Source organism: Panthera leo, chromosome C1, assembly GCF_018350215.1.
Source record: "Panthera leo isolate Ple1 chromosome C1, P.leo_Ple1_pat1.1, whole genome shotgun sequence".
In the NCBI taxonomy this organism is placed as follows: domain Eukaryota; kingdom Metazoa; phylum Chordata; class Mammalia; order Carnivora; family Felidae; genus Panthera; species Panthera leo.
Genome location: NC_056686.1, coordinates 157,919,535 through 157,937,622, shown reverse-complemented (window position 1 = coordinate 157,937,622; position 18,088 = coordinate 157,919,535). Strand labels below are relative to the sequence as shown.

The 18,088-nt window shown below is 33.8% G+C and overlaps 1 protein-coding gene across 4 annotated transcripts in view; it reads right to left on the bottom strand.

Annotated features, from left to right (window-relative positions):
- Positions 1 to 18,088, bottom strand: part of UBR3 (ubiquitin protein ligase E3 component n-recognin 3) — a 235,953-nt gene that overhangs the window by 57,572 nt on the left and 160,293 nt on the right. For 2 of the 4 annotated variants that reach the window (XM_042949066.1, XM_042949068.1), the window contains exons 28-30: positions 15,171 to 15,383; positions 13,577 to 13,713; positions 7,417 to 7,502 (exon numbers count right to left, since the gene is read on the bottom strand). In XM_042949066.1, the coding sequence (XP_042805000.1) occupies positions 7,417 to 7,502; positions 13,577 to 13,713; positions 15,171 to 15,383 (436 nt within the window). Of the gene's footprint in view, positions 1 to 4,694; positions 4,799 to 7,416; positions 7,503 to 13,576; positions 13,714 to 15,170; positions 15,384 to 18,088 lie in introns of all 4 variants that reach the window. The other 2 variants (XM_042949069.1, XM_042949067.1) reach the window with 2 other exon arrangements.

Below are 18,088 nucleotides of genomic sequence, written 5' to 3'. Positions count from 1 at the left end.
TCTATCATATTATCTCATAACTGGTTGGTGAACCACTGAAGGAATAAGTATCGAAAGCCTTTCATGAGCTAAGCCCTATCTTTTATTTAACCTTCTCTCCTCCCTTTCCTTTCCAAGTATTCCCCAATGTGTCATATTGTCTTATTCCGTCTCTGCAAGCTCTTCTCTTAGTCTAGAATAGTACCTTTTTGGGCTCCAGGCAAATCGATTTCTCTTTCAAGAGCAAGTTCAAGTGCTCCTCTGTAAAATGTTCTCTAATACCACAACTGAGACAAATGTAATCATCCCCTGCTTTATACATTCTCTATACCTTGAGTTAACTCCATTTTCTCTTTTATATAGTCCTGTAATTATTTTTCATGTTTTTCTCTATTAATGGTGAGAGCGCTCGGAAAAAGACAACTGTGTCCTTTCTTCTCTGTACTTTTTAGGCTAGCACAGTGCTTGTCACATAATAGGATTTTGTTTAAGTATGCTGAATATTGTGTGAATAAATCAACAATCATACAAAAAAACATAGTATGATATAAGCATAAAATTCATGAAGGATTTTTACTTTCCTTTCCTGTTGTAATGACACACTGGCTCAGTAACCAAGAAGTATGCCAACTAATCAGTCCTAATTTTATTGCCCCAAAGAGACTGACCTTTCAACTCTAACTACTAGCGCAATGCTTAACCTACTTGCTCCCACCATCTTCTTCCCTATGTTGGTTACTCTGACAACTCACCTGGGAGAAAAAATTCTATTTTCTCCAATACCTAACCAAATTCTTTGTAATTGTGACAAGTCTAAAGTATTATAACGTGCTTAATCACAATACAGACATGTCCTCACCAAAGCAGAAAACACCCTGAAAAACTGGTTTGTCCTTAACACACACACACACACACACACACACACACACACCCTATGATTTAATTATAACAGCTCTCAGCTGGAACAAAAAGGTAAGCTTTAACAATCCCTTCTATCTTTATCAATATTAAAGTAACTAGTAATCTAAAACTGGTAGATTATTTCTTAGTGGAGTTCATGTCATTAAACAAATATGTACTAAAGAGTTGTCCTAAAGACTTTTATAAATTGGTTCCATTTTAAATTGTACCACTGTTAAAATTTACCTAAGGTAAACTTATCTGGGTCTACATTTTGGATCATTCAAGAATTTAGTAGTACCAGTGCAGTTATCACTGATGAAATAATTGTCAATGAAAAAAAATCTCAATTAGTCAATGACTCTCTGAATTACCATAAGGAAAAAAAATCCCAATTTCTCTGTAACTGACCAATCAAAGTGAAGAAATGATTCTGACCAATTTATCCAAGGTGATGAATGTAATAGGTGTGGGTAAATTCCTCTCATAGCTGAATCAGCTAATCCTGGTTCCTCTACACACCCCTGAGAAATTAGCCATAGAAAGATGGGAGATGGCTGCTCAAATGAAGTCTGGGTACAACTCTAAGAAGGGAAGATTTGCAGCTCTGATTCCCAAGAAACAGGAGATTCATGCCATGGGTGACAGGAACTGACTCATCTTTCCCCATCCCACTCCCCACCACTCCAAGCAAGGCAGGGCAGGGAATAGAGTGGCAGTCATGGTAGGAATTTTAGAGGGTTAAGAAAAAAAGTAATAATAATAATAACTTTTTATATATAGACTTCAGTTTTATATATAAACTCTATTTTAGTGTATATGTATATATACATAGCATGTATATATATACTTTCAGTCTCATCTATTACCATCTGATCCTTAAATTAACTGTGACAGATATGTTAGCACAGCTATCATCATCTCTATTTCCACAATAAGGTAAAAAATCAGTTGACTTTCCTAGAGTACAAAAGATAACAAACAGGACTAGAATCTGGATCTTCTAACTCGAATCCAGTGCTCCTTCCAGCACTATATCCTATAAAGGCACATGGAAACTTGGGGGTAAAGTAGCAGAGCTTTGCTTACTTAGGGGAGGTTTTATTCCACCATATGAGTCTGGAAAAATGCAGAGGAAAAAAGCTATCTTTAGTACCCCCTGCTTTCCATGCTGTGTGTTCCTCTACTGCCTCCTGGAGTTCCTATGTCTCCACTCCAGGGCACACTACACCATCATTCTTTGGCCGGTCACCTCAAGTATCACAACATCAGTATTAATTTCATCAAACTGTTTTCCTTCTACTTTTAAGGTTTAGATGACTAGCAGCTTCCCCCTTCACATTTACATCATTGCTTGGAACAATATGGGGAGAGGCACCAATGTGCTTCCAAACGTAGGTAATCATAGGAAAGGTAAAGAAAAAAAGCCGGTTCTTAGGACTCTCAATTTCCTCTTACCAAAAAGGATGTGCTCCATGAATCCCGGTCTAATTTGAACACCTCATTTAAAACTGAGGGGCAGGGGTTCTAATCATGCTGCAGAAGAAAGAAGCTGCCCTGCCCTAAGCCTAACAAGGTCTCAGGGCTCCTAAGCCCTGATAGTGGACATTATTATCTGTGGTACCTAGTTCCTGGAATACACAAATTGGAATACACAAATCATAAATGCAGTAAGGCCTGACTACGCTGCCACAAAGCACAGAACCTTCAGAAAGACCTTAAAGAAAAAAGCCACTCCTATTAGCTCTGATTCTCAAGCCCCACTCTTATCCCTCTAATCCAGGTCTCCCCAGACCAACAATGTATTTTGTTCCCAATAGATAAACTATATCAACCTTTGGGAATAAATCCTATTCTGATCTTCTCATCTCCAGGTCAACAGAACATCTGTTAAGTCCTTTAAAAAAATTAAAGGACTTATATATTGAGTTCTTACAACAATCTTCTGGTTGGGTACTATGAACAAAAAGAATTCATGAGGTAAAACAGCTTGTTTCCAAATCATCTGCCTATTTTATTCATAAAGAATAGAATCAGGAGGCAATTTTCACATTTCTGTATTAATTTATACATTTTGACTGTTATGATTTGGTAGCCAAATTTTCCTCTTGTTATGGAATAACAGAAAGAATAGAACAAGAGTTGTGATTCAATCTATTTGTAGAATTCATAATTTTTAAGTCTAAGAATAGACCTTAATAAGCTATAGATATCAGAATTTTACCACTGTTAAAGAATGAGGTCAGACTACTTAAGAGGAATTTTGTAATCTTAACCAACAATATCTTTGTGTAGTCTTACTGTAAGATGAAATTAACATTAAATCATTCTTCCTAATTCATTCTTTGAGCAATTAGAATTATTTCAAGTTGCCTGCACACATTTAAGCTGGATTGCTTTCTATGAATAACAAACACAGGGGCAGTTATTCACCATATGCATCATTTCTTGATGAGATCATATATCAAAATTAAGTTAGACTCCCCAGTGAAAATGTCAAAGCAAGGGTTTGCCATAATTTCACTTCACTACAGTTTAATTTTTAATATAAACTGTGGCTTCTTAAATGACAGTAATATAAAGTCTCAGACCCAAAGATATGGAAAGATGTTGTTTACCTAAAGATAAATATTTTTAAAAGCTATCCAAAATATTAATAATTTACCAACTGACACCTCCTCCCTTTACTCCTAGCCCAGCCAGTGGTTTCAACAATTTCTACCTAAGAAATACACTAAGATTATCATGGCAAAAAAGTGTTGAAATCCTGTGAACCTCACTGGACTCTGAGCTCTGTATGTACTTTTGAATCACTTGAATGAAGAAATTAACCAATTTTAATAAAACATTATTCTTAATTAAAAGTTATGCCTTCAGTTTTTGCATCTGCTTTGTCCTACATCTGCTGCTAATGAAACTGGTGGTACTTATCAGCATATATACCAATTTCCAACAAAAATCCTAAATTCACTCATCTTTTACAGTCTTGTTCAAATGCCACATCTACCAAAAGCTTCACTGATTTATCATCTAGGTATGATCCCAAACCTCCAAATTCCCTAGAACTTTATCCATGTCCCTCTTTAGAACTGAACACTTTCTGGGGCGCCTGGGTGGCTCAGTGGGTTAAGCATCCGACTTCGGCTCAGGTCATGATCTCGTGGTCCGTGAGTTCGAGCCCCGCGTCGGGCTCTGTGCTGACAGCTCAGAGCCTGGAGCCTGTTTCAGATTCTGTGTCTCCCTCTCTCTCTCTGACACTCTCCCATTCATGCTCTGTCTCTCTCTGTCTCAAAAATAAATAGACGTTAAAAAAATTTTTTTTAAATAAAAATAAAAATTAAAAAAAAATAGAATTGAACACTTCCTATCTTATAATTAATTATCTAGACAGTCTTATCTGCTGAATACAAGGTCCTCAATGCCTGACCTTCCATTTGATAAACAGGAGGTCCAGAACTCTGATCCAGAAATCAGGAGCAGAGCTGTATGTGGGAGCTGATGCAGATACCAGGAGTAAGAAGGAACCAGCCAGCAAACTGGTGAAAAATAAAAGGAAAACCAGCTGGTATTCAAAGAAGAAGGAATCAGGACTTGAGAAAATATCTGAAGCAGTGGCCCCAAACGAAAACAGGAATCACAGTGAAAGGTTAACAAAAGAAAACAGGAGACAAAATAATAGGAGTGTTAGCAGGTAGAGCCTGGAAAGATTCCAAGGCAACAGTATTCAGTAAGATGTCCTTAACTAAGCCCATGAGTAAAAGTTCTTAAAGGTTCTGTACCCTTTGGTACAATTAAGGGCAAGGGATATGTCTTACATAACTGAATTTAGAGTCAGAAGAGGTGGGTTCAAGTGCAAGCTCTGATATTTTCCAGCTGTATGACTTGGCAAGGCAATCACTTTGAACTTCAGTTTCCTTTTCTATGAAAAAGAGATAACACCTATTTCACATGGTCATTCTAAAGACTAAATAATTTATGTGAAAGTACTTCATAAACTTTAAAACTACAAATGTGAGGTATTATTAAAACACCATAGTACTCTGCTTTGTTAATTAATTTTGCTCATTTTTTACTTCGGAAAATTTCCCAGATACATATGTAGGAATGAACTTTTATTATGATTGGGTACTGGCCATTTTACCTCGATGCTTAAAAATGTTGAATATGCAAGTGTTGAATGGCATTGTTCCACTACAATTTTATTTCTCAACATAAATTTAGCCAGTAATATTTTATACTTTTGTTGTTATGGAAAGAACAATCTTTTCCCCCCTCAACTCCTGCCTGCCTGTGTGTGTGTGTGTGTGTGTGTGTGTGTCCGTTCATAATTATCTATCAGGCATTTTACAAGCTATTCCAGATGAAATATATTAACTCTTTTCTTGACTAATCTTCAATTTTATCAGGAAGTTGTAATGGAACACCATTCCAAAGTGTAAGTTCCATACCATTTGCTTAATTAGTGAAGTATTTTCTTACTCTTTCCCCAAAATATTACGGGATCAAAAAGACACTTTAAAAATGTGATATTTAAAAAGTTAACAGAGAACAATAAATGGAAATAAGAAAATACTGACTTAAAAGGAGTCTCTAGAGAAAAGACGGAATTTTTGTTTAATAATACTATTAACATTCTACTGGAAAATGAAAAAATGAAATATTTGATCTAAGGTCCTAAGACACATCATCATCTTAAGTTTGAGTTTGAGTTAAGCTTGTGTAAATAACATTTGCAAAACAGTGGGATTTTATACAACATAAAATATATTCTACATTAGGATAAATAATGCATAAGCAACTGAACAATAATAAATCATATGGCAAGTAAAAATAAAAACCATCATGTTGTACAACCTTAATATATAGAATTGTATACAATATAATTTGTCAATCATACTTCAAGAAAGCTGGGGGAATGAAGGACTAACATGAATCAGAAGAAAAAAAAGAAAAACCAAAAATAGTATTGATTTTTTATTTAGGATGCTCATAACCTTTTCTTTATTGGCACATTATAATCTCTTATTCATTAAAGGGGAAAATAAAAAGAAAGTGGAGGTAACTATCAATTTAATAATTTAAACTAAAATTAAGGATGATAACTGAAGTGGATGCTGCTAGAATTTTACTACTAGTTTTAAGATTCTGAATAAATTCATTATTTACAAGTCTCTGGATAAATTTAAGTACCTCAGAGGGGGAAAAATGAAGTAGAGCTTTTGAACATAAAACTGAAATTCCTTTACTAAATACTTTCTAATATGACAGTTTCTGTAACACTATTGATGCCAAACATCATTTAAGAATAAATTAATAAGAAAAAATAATTTGAATAAGTGAACTTATAGTTTTTGCTAATTCAAACAGTCCAGAAACTAAAACTCTTATGTATCAACAACTTCTCCTTTAAAACAGAATACTAAATCACCTGGTACAGTAGGGTTTAAATACATACAAAAGTCAATAAATACTATTCAGTAACAAATAACTTCCAAAATCTTACATTTCTAGGAATCAAGTGATAACCCAAAACATCAAAATCTAATACAACTAGTAAGAATTTTAAAAGTAACTCAGTTGAAATTTCACATAAATTTGTACCTTTATGTTAAAATTTTCAAGATGTTTTTGATCAGTCCTTTGAAATCATACCAAAATCACATATATGTATATTTTTTACAATAACATGCATATATTTTTGAAACCTATGTGTTGATAATTTTTAATAAACTACTAATATTTTTAGCATTTAAGAAAGCACATTCATTTTTCAAAGAATACATTATATATTTTAAACAATTTTTATTTCCTGTGCTGATGACATTAGGTAACATTTTAACTTCAGTGATTGGGAAAGAATAATTGGCTGTACATGACATTCAGTAACATTACTCCTATTATTCACATTAATTCTCTGACTAAATAGTGATAGCATCAAAACCATACTCATGAAAAATGTACTTTAAGTATGAAATGACACTTCTCTCAAATTTACCCTTACAAAAAGTAATGAAAAATCATGCTCATTTCATAACATAAAGTATATTCATAAATAAAAGCAAGCATCCACAATTTTATATAGTGTAATGTCCACATCAAAATAGAGTGCAAATGCCTTCATTAACAGCAGCACTGTGTATGACAGAAATCTGTAGGCAACACAAATTAACTTGTAAAAAGATTTTCTTAAATCCAGACAATGTAAAACTTCTTTAAAACAATTTGTTTGAAGACAATTTTTTATAGCTGAGACATTGTTTTATTTTTGAGCCCCTGTAAATCTGATCTATTGGTATGGCATTTATTTACTAAGTATTCATAGTATAGGAAGAGATAAATATTCATATGATTCTTTAAAGTACAAGATAAACCATTTAAAGCGTATAATCACCATTAAAACCGATTATATGGAACATAAAAAGAATGTGAAAATACATCAAAAGACCACTTTGCCTGCAGAGACTTTTCAGAAATGACATAATTAAAAATGTTTTTAAAATAAAAATGTTTTTAAATTTAGCACTGTTTACTACTTACTTAAACAAGACCTTTTGCCAGCTGTGCTTGCACCACCTGAACACAAATTGCCTCCCCGATGAATTAATTCAAGTTCCAAATTGGTTCTGTAAGTAAAGCATTAAAATAGAACTCAATTAGGCTGAAGCAATACTTTTTAATTTGTTTTATTGATATGTCTGAATCAACCTAAATAATGAAGTTCTTCAACTTTATTATTTGCCAAAGAATAGTTTATCTGATATTTATAAATAAAAAGGGATCTGTAGTTCTGGACCCTGGCTACCTGAATGCCACAACAAGATATATCTGAGTAGCAAATGAAAATTAATTAAAAGAAGAAAGAAAGAAAGAAAGAAAGAAAGAAAGAAAGAAAGAAAGAAAGAAAGAAAGAAAGAAAGAGTTTATCTATCTTTATTTATATGTTCATATTTATAACCTGCAAAACTGCACACATCACGATGTAATTGCGGCAAAATCCCAAATGTTGGCAAATACTAAAAACTAGGCCTTAAGGAAAACAACAGCAACACATTTCATAAACCTGCACATGAATGTGATGAAGGAGTTTGTACCCAACTGTCAGCCACTGAATAGGTGGTTACTGTCATATAAAACACAAGGGCATACCAACTTTTCTATCGGAGAAACGGTTATCACTCACTGGAGCTTAGATAGTATCTAGAATTCAGTATTAAAATCACTAACATCAAAGTGGCTATGAACAACACATATAATTAACAACAGTCTCTTCTATGGACTTCTAAAATCACAGTTTTATAAAGTACATTGTATAACTACTGACACTGCTAAACATTGATAATGTTCATATAGATCTGCAATTATTATATATTTAGCAATTATTAGCTTACAGAATAATAATAGTTAAACTGACATTTCAAAAATCAAATTGTTTACTCAAAAACAAGAAAATAAGATAGCCAGTGAATTTTGCCAGAATAATAAATGAAAATCTGAGTGATAAAATGTGTGTATTTTTACTTCAACAGTATTAATAAACTTAAACACACCTTTATTTGTCACAACTAAAATTGAATAAATTTATATCCAAGATATGCATTTGACACTAATAGTGAGATATCCCCATCTCAAAAAAAAAAAAAAAAAAAAAAAAAGGTAAAATTTCAAGCTTACTCTGTAAATGAATTCAAGGAAGAGTATTATCCTATTTTACTTAAAACAAAACAGTTTGAACTGGTTTGGGTTGTATTTTAAAGACAGAATGTTGTGAAACATTATTTTCATATATGTACATATAAATGCAAACTGTTAAATTCATATTCCTAAGTCTGTACATTTGCCACCCATTTCTAAAGGAATGCTTTAATCCTCTCTACTGGGGTGGGGGAAAAGCAATTTAACATTGATAATGTTCCTGCTCAGAGCTCCATCTGGTTGCTGCTGATAAGGGCATCTGTGTGACAAGGGAATTTTCCACCCTTCAGGCGATTTGCATTGCTCACTGAACTTCTAAAAACCTACCAGCAAGGAAGCAGGGACAAGGATTTCATATTAGTGGACAGAAAGCGAGCGGAGACCAGCATGTGTTCCTTCATCAAGGGAATATAAATGAGATCAATATATTTTGTTTTCACAAATCTTCTGTTGCCTAATCTGTAGAAAAAAATTAATGGCTATATTCTCTTATAAAAACTAAGATTTCCTAGATTGTACTTTTAAAAGAGCTAACCAGAAACATGATCAATTCTTACAAACGAATGTCAGAACCAGAATGTCAACTTTTATTTCAGCACAGTTTGCAAAAATATTCATTAAAATATAAATAAAAGAACAGAATTCAATCATCAAATAAAATACTTTAAAGGATGAGAAACATGTTACCAGGAAGTTGATTTTAAAGACTACTTGAAAGAAACTACTAAATGTAATTAATCATTTCGGATTATGGTTGGAAAATCTCCTGAACAACATTCCTCTGACATTTAAAAAAAAAAAAAAAAAAAGCCACACACACACACACACACACACACACACACACAGCCCCACCTACCCAAAACATTAGTATCATGTAATAATCTAGGACTTTAAAAATCAATATGTAAGAGACCCTAACCCTCAGCTTTTCCTTATTTCATTTACATCAAAACTGGTCCTTTAATTTAACACTTGTTAGAGAAAAGAACATACAAACATGTCATGTGCCCCATGTTTGATTTTCCCTCACTGTTGAAAATCCCAACACGATATTCTGTTTCTGCCCTCCTGAATGGATGACATAAAGATTGTTCTCAGAGAAAAGTAGATTCTACTTTCTATATTTCTAACACACATCCATTAGTTTGGAAAGAAAAAAATGAATTAAAATATCTCTGTATCTGAAACAATAATGAGAAAGATTGCTTCAAGCCTACCTTGGTGTCCACCTACAAATACCACATAAAAACTCCAACTATGCTCCAGCTTCTTTTTGCATGACCAAGGTCTGCTTTCCAAACTTCCATCCTCCTCCACCCTCCTTTGGCACTAATTTCAATTTTTAAAGCAATAATTTAAAAAACAAATGCGTGTATACACATACACACACAGAGACACTCAAACACACACTGGTATAGTGTGGGTTCAAGGCCTGAGCCTACCCCTTACTGGTTGAACAAGTGACTCAATTTCTCAGAGAAAAAAATATCTTCATCCATACCATAGCTTATATTATACAAGACTCAGCTCAAGCTCTACCTCCTTCAGGAGTCAGGGAGAACTAATTCCTTTTTCTTGGGACAGGAAAGAAGCATTTCCATATACTTTATATTTCAATTTGTTCATCTTCCCTTCTCAAGTTCTACAGCACTTTTTCAATATGATATTTTTTAAACAAACTGTATTGTTTTATACAGATTGATATATATTCATTTTGTCTCTCCAACCACATTGTAAATTCCTGGAGAGTAGGGAGATAAAGCTTCTAAATCCCTGATGGTACACAGCAAAATGCTCAAAAACACCTTGGGAACTGGCAACCTCTTTGTTTTGGTATATAACCAACGATAAGAGTCTCTTATCCCTGTAGTTTATTCTCTTTCTTTTGCTGACCCTTCCTTCTATTTCCTTAAATCCAGCAGTGAAACAAAAAAAAAAGGGGGGGGGGGGGTTATTATCAAATAAATTTTGGTTTTAAAATGGATAATATGGTATTTTAGCAAGCATTCCTTTTATTTTGAACATAATTCATTGATAAAGTTTAAAATTATGCAACTAATGTGTAAAGCAAGGTGTACTCACTCTATGGAGCAGTTTGCCCACTGTGACTTAAAGATGTCTCTCCATCTACATCTCAGCTACTCATGTTTCATCTTTCCATTTCCGTGTTTCTTGCTATATATATACAGGCTAAATGCTACTCACCAATACTTCTAGGCTATGTGTAACTTGAGTCCAAAATCCTTGGAAAAATCTAATACTAAAATTAGTGTCATTTATTGTTTCAATAAAGAAATAATGAATTGGTATTTAAGTGAAGAAAGCTTTCTTCCCCAAATTAACTTTCCATAATCCATCTGAATGACTGACATTTGCAACAGACCATTTTTTGGAAATACAATAAAACTTGAATATAGTAATTCTGATTAATTTTAATGTAACAGAAAGATATTATTCCAACAATTTCTTCTCTACTGCCCTCAAAAAAATCCTCCAAGGCTGCTTTACCATGCAAATAAAATGAAAAACAAAGAAATAATGTATTGCCTTACAAAAAAAAAATCTCTAAAACAATTAAAATCCACAGTTTTATAGGCTATTTTACCACTGGATGTATTTTGTTCCTAAACATCAAAAAATTTAAGTTCCCTAAAGAGCAAACTAAATTACTCATTCAGTGGGAAGAAATTCAGCTCTGGGAAACAGGGTTGTAGTCCATTTAAATTACTAATGTCAAATACAAATAAATGTGCACATTCTAATGAATTATACATTTAAGAATCACAATATTTAATTTAAAAGTTAAGTAATTCAAGTAAGTTTATTTCTAAATACTTAAACATTTAAACATTTTAAATATTGCTAAACATTTTAATGCCTACATTTTAGGCATGAAAATAATCATAATCTATAATCATATGTATTTATGAAATAAGGTTATATGCTAGGCATAAGTTATTTATAAAGACCTGGTTTCATACTTTGAGAAAATTACATTAAGACACAAAACTTACTTACAATATACTTTTTTCCTTCAATTTGTGTTTTTGTTAATTTTTTAAATTAATTTGGTTTCTGTTTGTTTTCTTTTTAATGACTAAGCAAAACTTAGAAAAGGCATGTAATCTCACTGTGAGAACTTTATAATGGCCTGGACAATTTTAACCAAATTGGGTTTCCCTTAAAAGAAAACCCAAAATATGCTGGGTATCCTATAAAGTCTACTATTAAAATGACAAGCTTTATAAGTTATTTTATATTTAAGAAAATAGGAATTTATATATTCAAGAAATAAGAATCTAAAATTTCCACTAAACTAAATTTAAATCAAGTTATTTGATTTATCATACTGTAGAAAAATTCCACGGACAGATCATTCCTATTCAACCAGAATTTTCTTACGAGGTCAATCCTAAGAAAATGAAAGGCATAAATAAGCAACATAAACATAGTATTTACACACAAACGTATATATACATACACACACATATATAACATATATATAAACATACACACATATATACACACACACATACACATAGCATAACTGGGTGGGTCTATATTCATCTCCGTCTTCTACACCATTACTACTACAATATTGTATGTAAGTTTTTTAAAACCTTGAAACCTTAGCAAAATTAAATCATATTCAATTTAGTTTTCACATAAAGTGTATTTTATTGCAAGTATGCAGTTGGTAACTGTCCAAACACAAAATGTTGAATTAACTGTTATATGTTCTCCCGAAGTATTCTGGATAAATGACAACAATAGTCTAGGAATGTGCAGACTAGAAAATTACTTCCCAAGCCATTAGATCCTTTTACATCAATTTATGTCCAGCATCTGCATTCTTAAATGAAAGACTAATGTCTCCTTATCTTGAGCTCTAACCTGCTTGCAATTTCCTTAAGTCTGGTTCCTTTTTTCCTAGGTTCTAAAGACTACATATTGTTCATTTACTCTTACTACCCTCTGCTCCAGGAACAGGGCAGACAGAATGGCCCTGATGAACCACATGCACATATGACCTATAAAATGTGAACACGGGGGAGGAAAAAGGAAGACAGTAATTGAAAGAACGATAGACCTTGACTCAGATCTGAATTCTAGTCCTACATGCCCCTAATTTTGCTGCATGACATTCAAGTTACGTTATCTCTCTAAATGTTGCCTATTATAACACTACTTGGGATGAAATATGAAGTATGCTTCTAAGGATATCCAGGGGTCTACAACATCAGTTCTGGCAGAATGTGTTTACAAGTTCCTAACTGTGCCTGCTTCTTTTCTATTTGCTTCTTTTATGGTTCTCCATTTTCATTCAATTAAGTTTTCTAAAATTCCTATTTGGAATTATTTCTTAGGTACTGAACACCTACTCAGTCAATTAGACTAATCCTACCTAATTTGAAAGATGAGAAGTATTTACCTCTATTTTCTTGAGCCCCCTGCTAGCTACTAATAGAGGCTTAGAGCATGCCTGATCTCTTGCTTTGGCTCCTTTATCTGATTTTCTAACCACCTACAGTCTTCTAGGATATTACTAGATCTTTTACTAGCTGAAAACAAAGAAAATAAGTTCTTCTTACTTATGAATTAAAAACAAATTAAAAGTGTTTAATATATTACAATGTTTTTGTTTACAGTATTATCACTTCTTGATAGGACTTGAACAGTGATTTCTTAACAACATCCTTCATATATAATACTCACATGCTTTGAGGTAGACTGTCCCAAAATGTTAACAATATACTTTTTCCCACATATCCTATAATATATAAGAACATTTCACCCAATATTTCATTAAAATAAAAACTCTTCAGAAAACGAAGGAAACCTGCATTTTTATGATCCTTTGAGGAATTTCTAAAACTAGCCATAATTTTAACCAACATAAAAAATACATATCCTTTCTTCAAATAAATATGGATGACAGTAAACAAACCAAAAAACCAACTACCAATAATAGGTAAATATTGAAGTACATAATATGTATACCTACCTAGCAACAGAATACATAAAGAGAAAATCATTGTCTGGTGAGCCTGGCGTCTTGCTATAGTCTCTATATTTTTTCTGAGTGGTATTTTTGATATCTTTCATAACAGATTCCATTTCTTTACTTAAGTTGGTTTCTGACTGCAAAAAAAGGAAACATATATATAAAGTTTATTCATATTCACTTTCTCTAATATAGTCTACAAGGTTTATCATATGAATACACTAGGAAATTAAAGTTAAAAAGTTAAAACAAATGTACATTAACTTTCTACCATAAATATATTTACTGTACAAAGATAAAATAGATTAAGAAATATTTTCTCTTATCTTATCCTAATTCTATATTGTGATTGGTTCACCTATAATCTAACCATGAACTAACCACACAAACCTATATGCTAAACAAATGAGTACATGTCATTAAAATAATATTTTGGAACAGTTTTCATGTTTATAAACAACCTGATTTTCATTTAAGTTCATTTCTCAAACACTAATATTGATGTCCCTTGCTTTAAGCATATTTTAAACACATAAAAATTTGGATTTACAAAAGAAGAAAACTACAGACTCTAAAATTATAGTCTTCAACTGAGAAAAGAAACTGCCAAGAGATGAATCTTTCAGAGTAGCTTTTAACTATAAATTTCTGTCCCAAAAGTCAAATATTAATAGTTTTCATACATTTACTGCTTAAACTAGGCACAGCTATGACTTCTTTCAGATCCACATCATAAACCTGTATTAAAGGTGAAATATTTAAGTATTTAAATCAAATTAAAAAATCCTGGAGCGCCTGGGTGGCTCAGTCGGTTGAGCGTCCGGCTTCGGCTCAGGTCATGATCTCACCGTTTGTGAGTTTGAGCCCTGTGTCTGGCTCTGTCCTGACAGCTCAGAGCCTGGAACTTGCTTCAGATTCTGTGTCTCCCTCTCTCTCTGCCCCTCTCCTGCTCACGCTCTGTCTCTCTCTGTCTCTCGATAATAAATAAATGTTTAAAAAAATAATTTAAAAAATAAAACTAAAAAATCCTACTGAATGGGATAAAAGATGGGTTCACTTACACCAAATCCCACAGTAAAACAGACTGGCTTGTGAATGGTTCAATCAAGTGTATGATATTTTATCTAACACACACACAATGTATGTAAATCTATAACTATACACATAAAAAGTGTGTATGTGTACACATGTCATCTTAATCCTAATATACCTAACAGACATATTTTAAAGTGGTTAGACTATGCTTCACATTACAAGATACATATATATGTAATTTATTTGTTTGTTTGGTTTAAGATTTCAACATCTTAAAAGAATCTAACCATATCTAAGCTTATAGAATTTCATGATCTGGAAGATATATATTAAAACTATAACAATTTAGATTAAGGAAAAAGTATAGTCTTTGGTAAGAATTTGTTCCATTATTCTCATTTTTGTTTGTAGCAACCACAAACAGAAGAGAAAAACATCTAAAAGCAATTTCTATTAAATGTTTAAAGGTCCAGAGCAATTCAGAAAGGGAATGAAAATGAAAGGAAGGAAAATGAGAGCTGAAAGCAGAGCTGAGGTTACCAGGGTATTTCTGCCTTACACTGATGCTTACTGGGAAAGCTCCCGGCCGTCCCTGCAGCTCCTCCACTTCCTTTATGAGGTCTCGTATGCTTTTGTTACTAGGACGTTGCCAAAGGTTACTTTCCACATTACTTCCAGGATAACAAGGAAGAACACTGTTAGCAAATTGCCTGCAGAGAGGACACGTGAATTCTCCTTTGTCCACTGAGAAGCCCTGAAGAACCTGGTCATTCTAAAAGATGAAATAAACATACAGATTTATAATGCACACCTCTACAGAAAACAAAATTTACACCATTACATTTTATGGTAAACAAATGAACCATAAAAAAAAAAAAAAAAAAAAAAAAGACATCCTTAGGGGTACCCAGGTGGCTCACTCAGTTAAGCATCCAACTTCAGTTCAGGCCACGATCTCACATTTGGCAGGTTTGAGCCCCGCATCAAGCTCTCTGTTGTCAGCATGGATCCCACCTCGGATCCTCTGTCCCTCCCTCTCTGCTCCTCCCCTGCTTGCGCGTGCACGTCCTCTTTCTCTCTTGATGAAGAACTGACAACTTTTGAGAATTGAGCCTTAAAAACGTGATGTGTCTTTAACTGCCAAACACAACTGACTGGACTTCATGCAGTGGATTTGTTTAGGATTAATGGATGGGGAAAGATTCAGTTATAGTATTCAGAACATAAGTGTAAGAGAAGGGGAATTAATTTATCACCCTTTTCTTCAGATGTCTGTGATAGAAAGAGGAGGAAAGAGAATTTTTTAAAGAGACACATAAGTGTTTATGCCTAGGAAAATTCTTGTTCACGAGAGACTGCTATACATGCTAACTAACCAGAAAACTTAAGGCAGGAATCCAGACGGTTACATTTGTTCCTTTATTTTGCATGACACCACCACACATCTATTTTGCTCTTTAGGCCACTACTATTTAGTCCTAACCACTATATTACTCTTTTTCTCAGCAGTCTCTTTCTTATTCTGCCCCTAACCTAATGTTCTATCTCAAAATATGTTTTAATGTATTAATGTAAATGTACAAATGCTACAATATGACCATTATCACAAACAAGACAAAAATAATGAGCAAAAAAGGATACAAAGAGAAGAAAATGAATCTGTCTATGGTTACAAAGGTAATGACAATGTCAGGATGAATTTAAATTTCCCCACTCTTTTTTGTTTTTAATTTTTTTTATGTTTACTTATTTTGAGAGAGAAAGAGAGAGCACACACAAGTGGGGAGGGGCAGAGAGAAGAGACAGAATCCCTTAGCAGGCTCCACATCATCAGCACAGAGCTCTATGTGGGGCTTGAACCCACAAACCACGAGATCATGACCTGAGCTGAGATCAAGAGCTGGACACTTAACCAACTGAGCCACCCAGGTGCCCCTAAGTTCCCTACTCTTAATTGCTTTATCTTGGATCTCAAATACTTTGACTAAAAGAACAAAATTCTACTTTTTTCACTTTTTGACACTTCTTTTAAGTTCTTAAAAATATAACACCATGTCTTCTTAAATCCAATTCTACAAATATTTGTTAAGCTCCTAACATGTGTCAAATGCTGTGCCAGGTGATAGCATAAAGACTTAAGGTACGTCTTCACTTAAGGTCCTAACAATATAAAAGCAAATAGAAACGAATCAATTATAACAATAGTGTGAAAAATACAACAGAGAAGGCTTCTCAGAGGAGACTTGTGAGCTAAGTTTTAAAGATATACAAGAAGAGTAGAGCATGCTAGACGGTTGGGGAAAGGGTCCTGATATCACTGAAGAACGTTCTATGATAAGCTCCTCTATAATTTAATTTTAAAGAATGCTAGATCCCCCTCTTTGCCTTGATTGAAAATGCGTTCTTTCCTAAAGCCTCTCCAGAAGCATTCTCAAGTAGGCACTGCTCATTCTCCCACATCCCTCCCACCTAGTATCCTTCTCATCTCCAGTGCTGGCTTGAGATCTTTACTCTTGCATTCTCCCATGTTTGTGGCTAATGTCATTTGGTGACATCACCCTTTTCCTTCCTTTTTACTGTCATCCACTGCCCTCCACCACTCAAGAGTTTGGTACCTAAATCAGTTTTCCTCATCGCTCCAAGTCCCGTCATCCTCCTGTGCAACTTCAGTGTGTAACGGAGACAACCAATCTTACATCTCAGTCTATCAGCTCTCTGACCTCATTATTTCTTATAGCTTTGACCTCCACTCTACTCCAGCACCTGCTACCATGACTATCCCCTTATACTGAAATGACCCCAAAGTGTCTGTATCTGAAAATATTAAATCCAAACAGCTTACATTCTGACTGCCAACTCCTAGCTGTCTTAGTTCCTCCTTTTTTCCCCACTTTATCAAGCCTTTCCTCTCCTGCCTATACACGATCTACCACTTCAAAAACTCTTCGGTCAATACTTCTCATTCCCTGTCCATTTGTCCTTCTATCATGCACACTCCACAAAACCTTCATACAAAATTAACCCAATGTATGGCTTCTCCAATTCTACACTCGAATTAAGGGTTGTTATGGAATACTGAAATAGCTTCTTGCTACAAACTGTTTCCACGCCAACTGAGCCCTGAATACTTCCTGACAATCTCTCCCCAACATCCTATGAAGCACTCTCTCACCCAATTCCGAAGTTTCTTCCAAACCACCTCCTCACTTGTCAAGTCCCTTCACCTACCCGAGCCTTGCCCCTTTTACTCTAGAAGCATAAAGCTACACTTCCTATCTCAGAAAAGAGAGTCATGACAGCTCCTTCTGCTTCCTACCTTCTCCCATCTCAATATCTAATTAATAAATCTCACAAGTCCTTCCATCTACTTCCTTCTACTCTCTTTGCTAATATCTCCTAACTAGTCTTCCAACCATACTGCTGCCAACGTGATCCACCTAATGTGACTCTTATTCCCAATCAAAATCTTTCAATGAT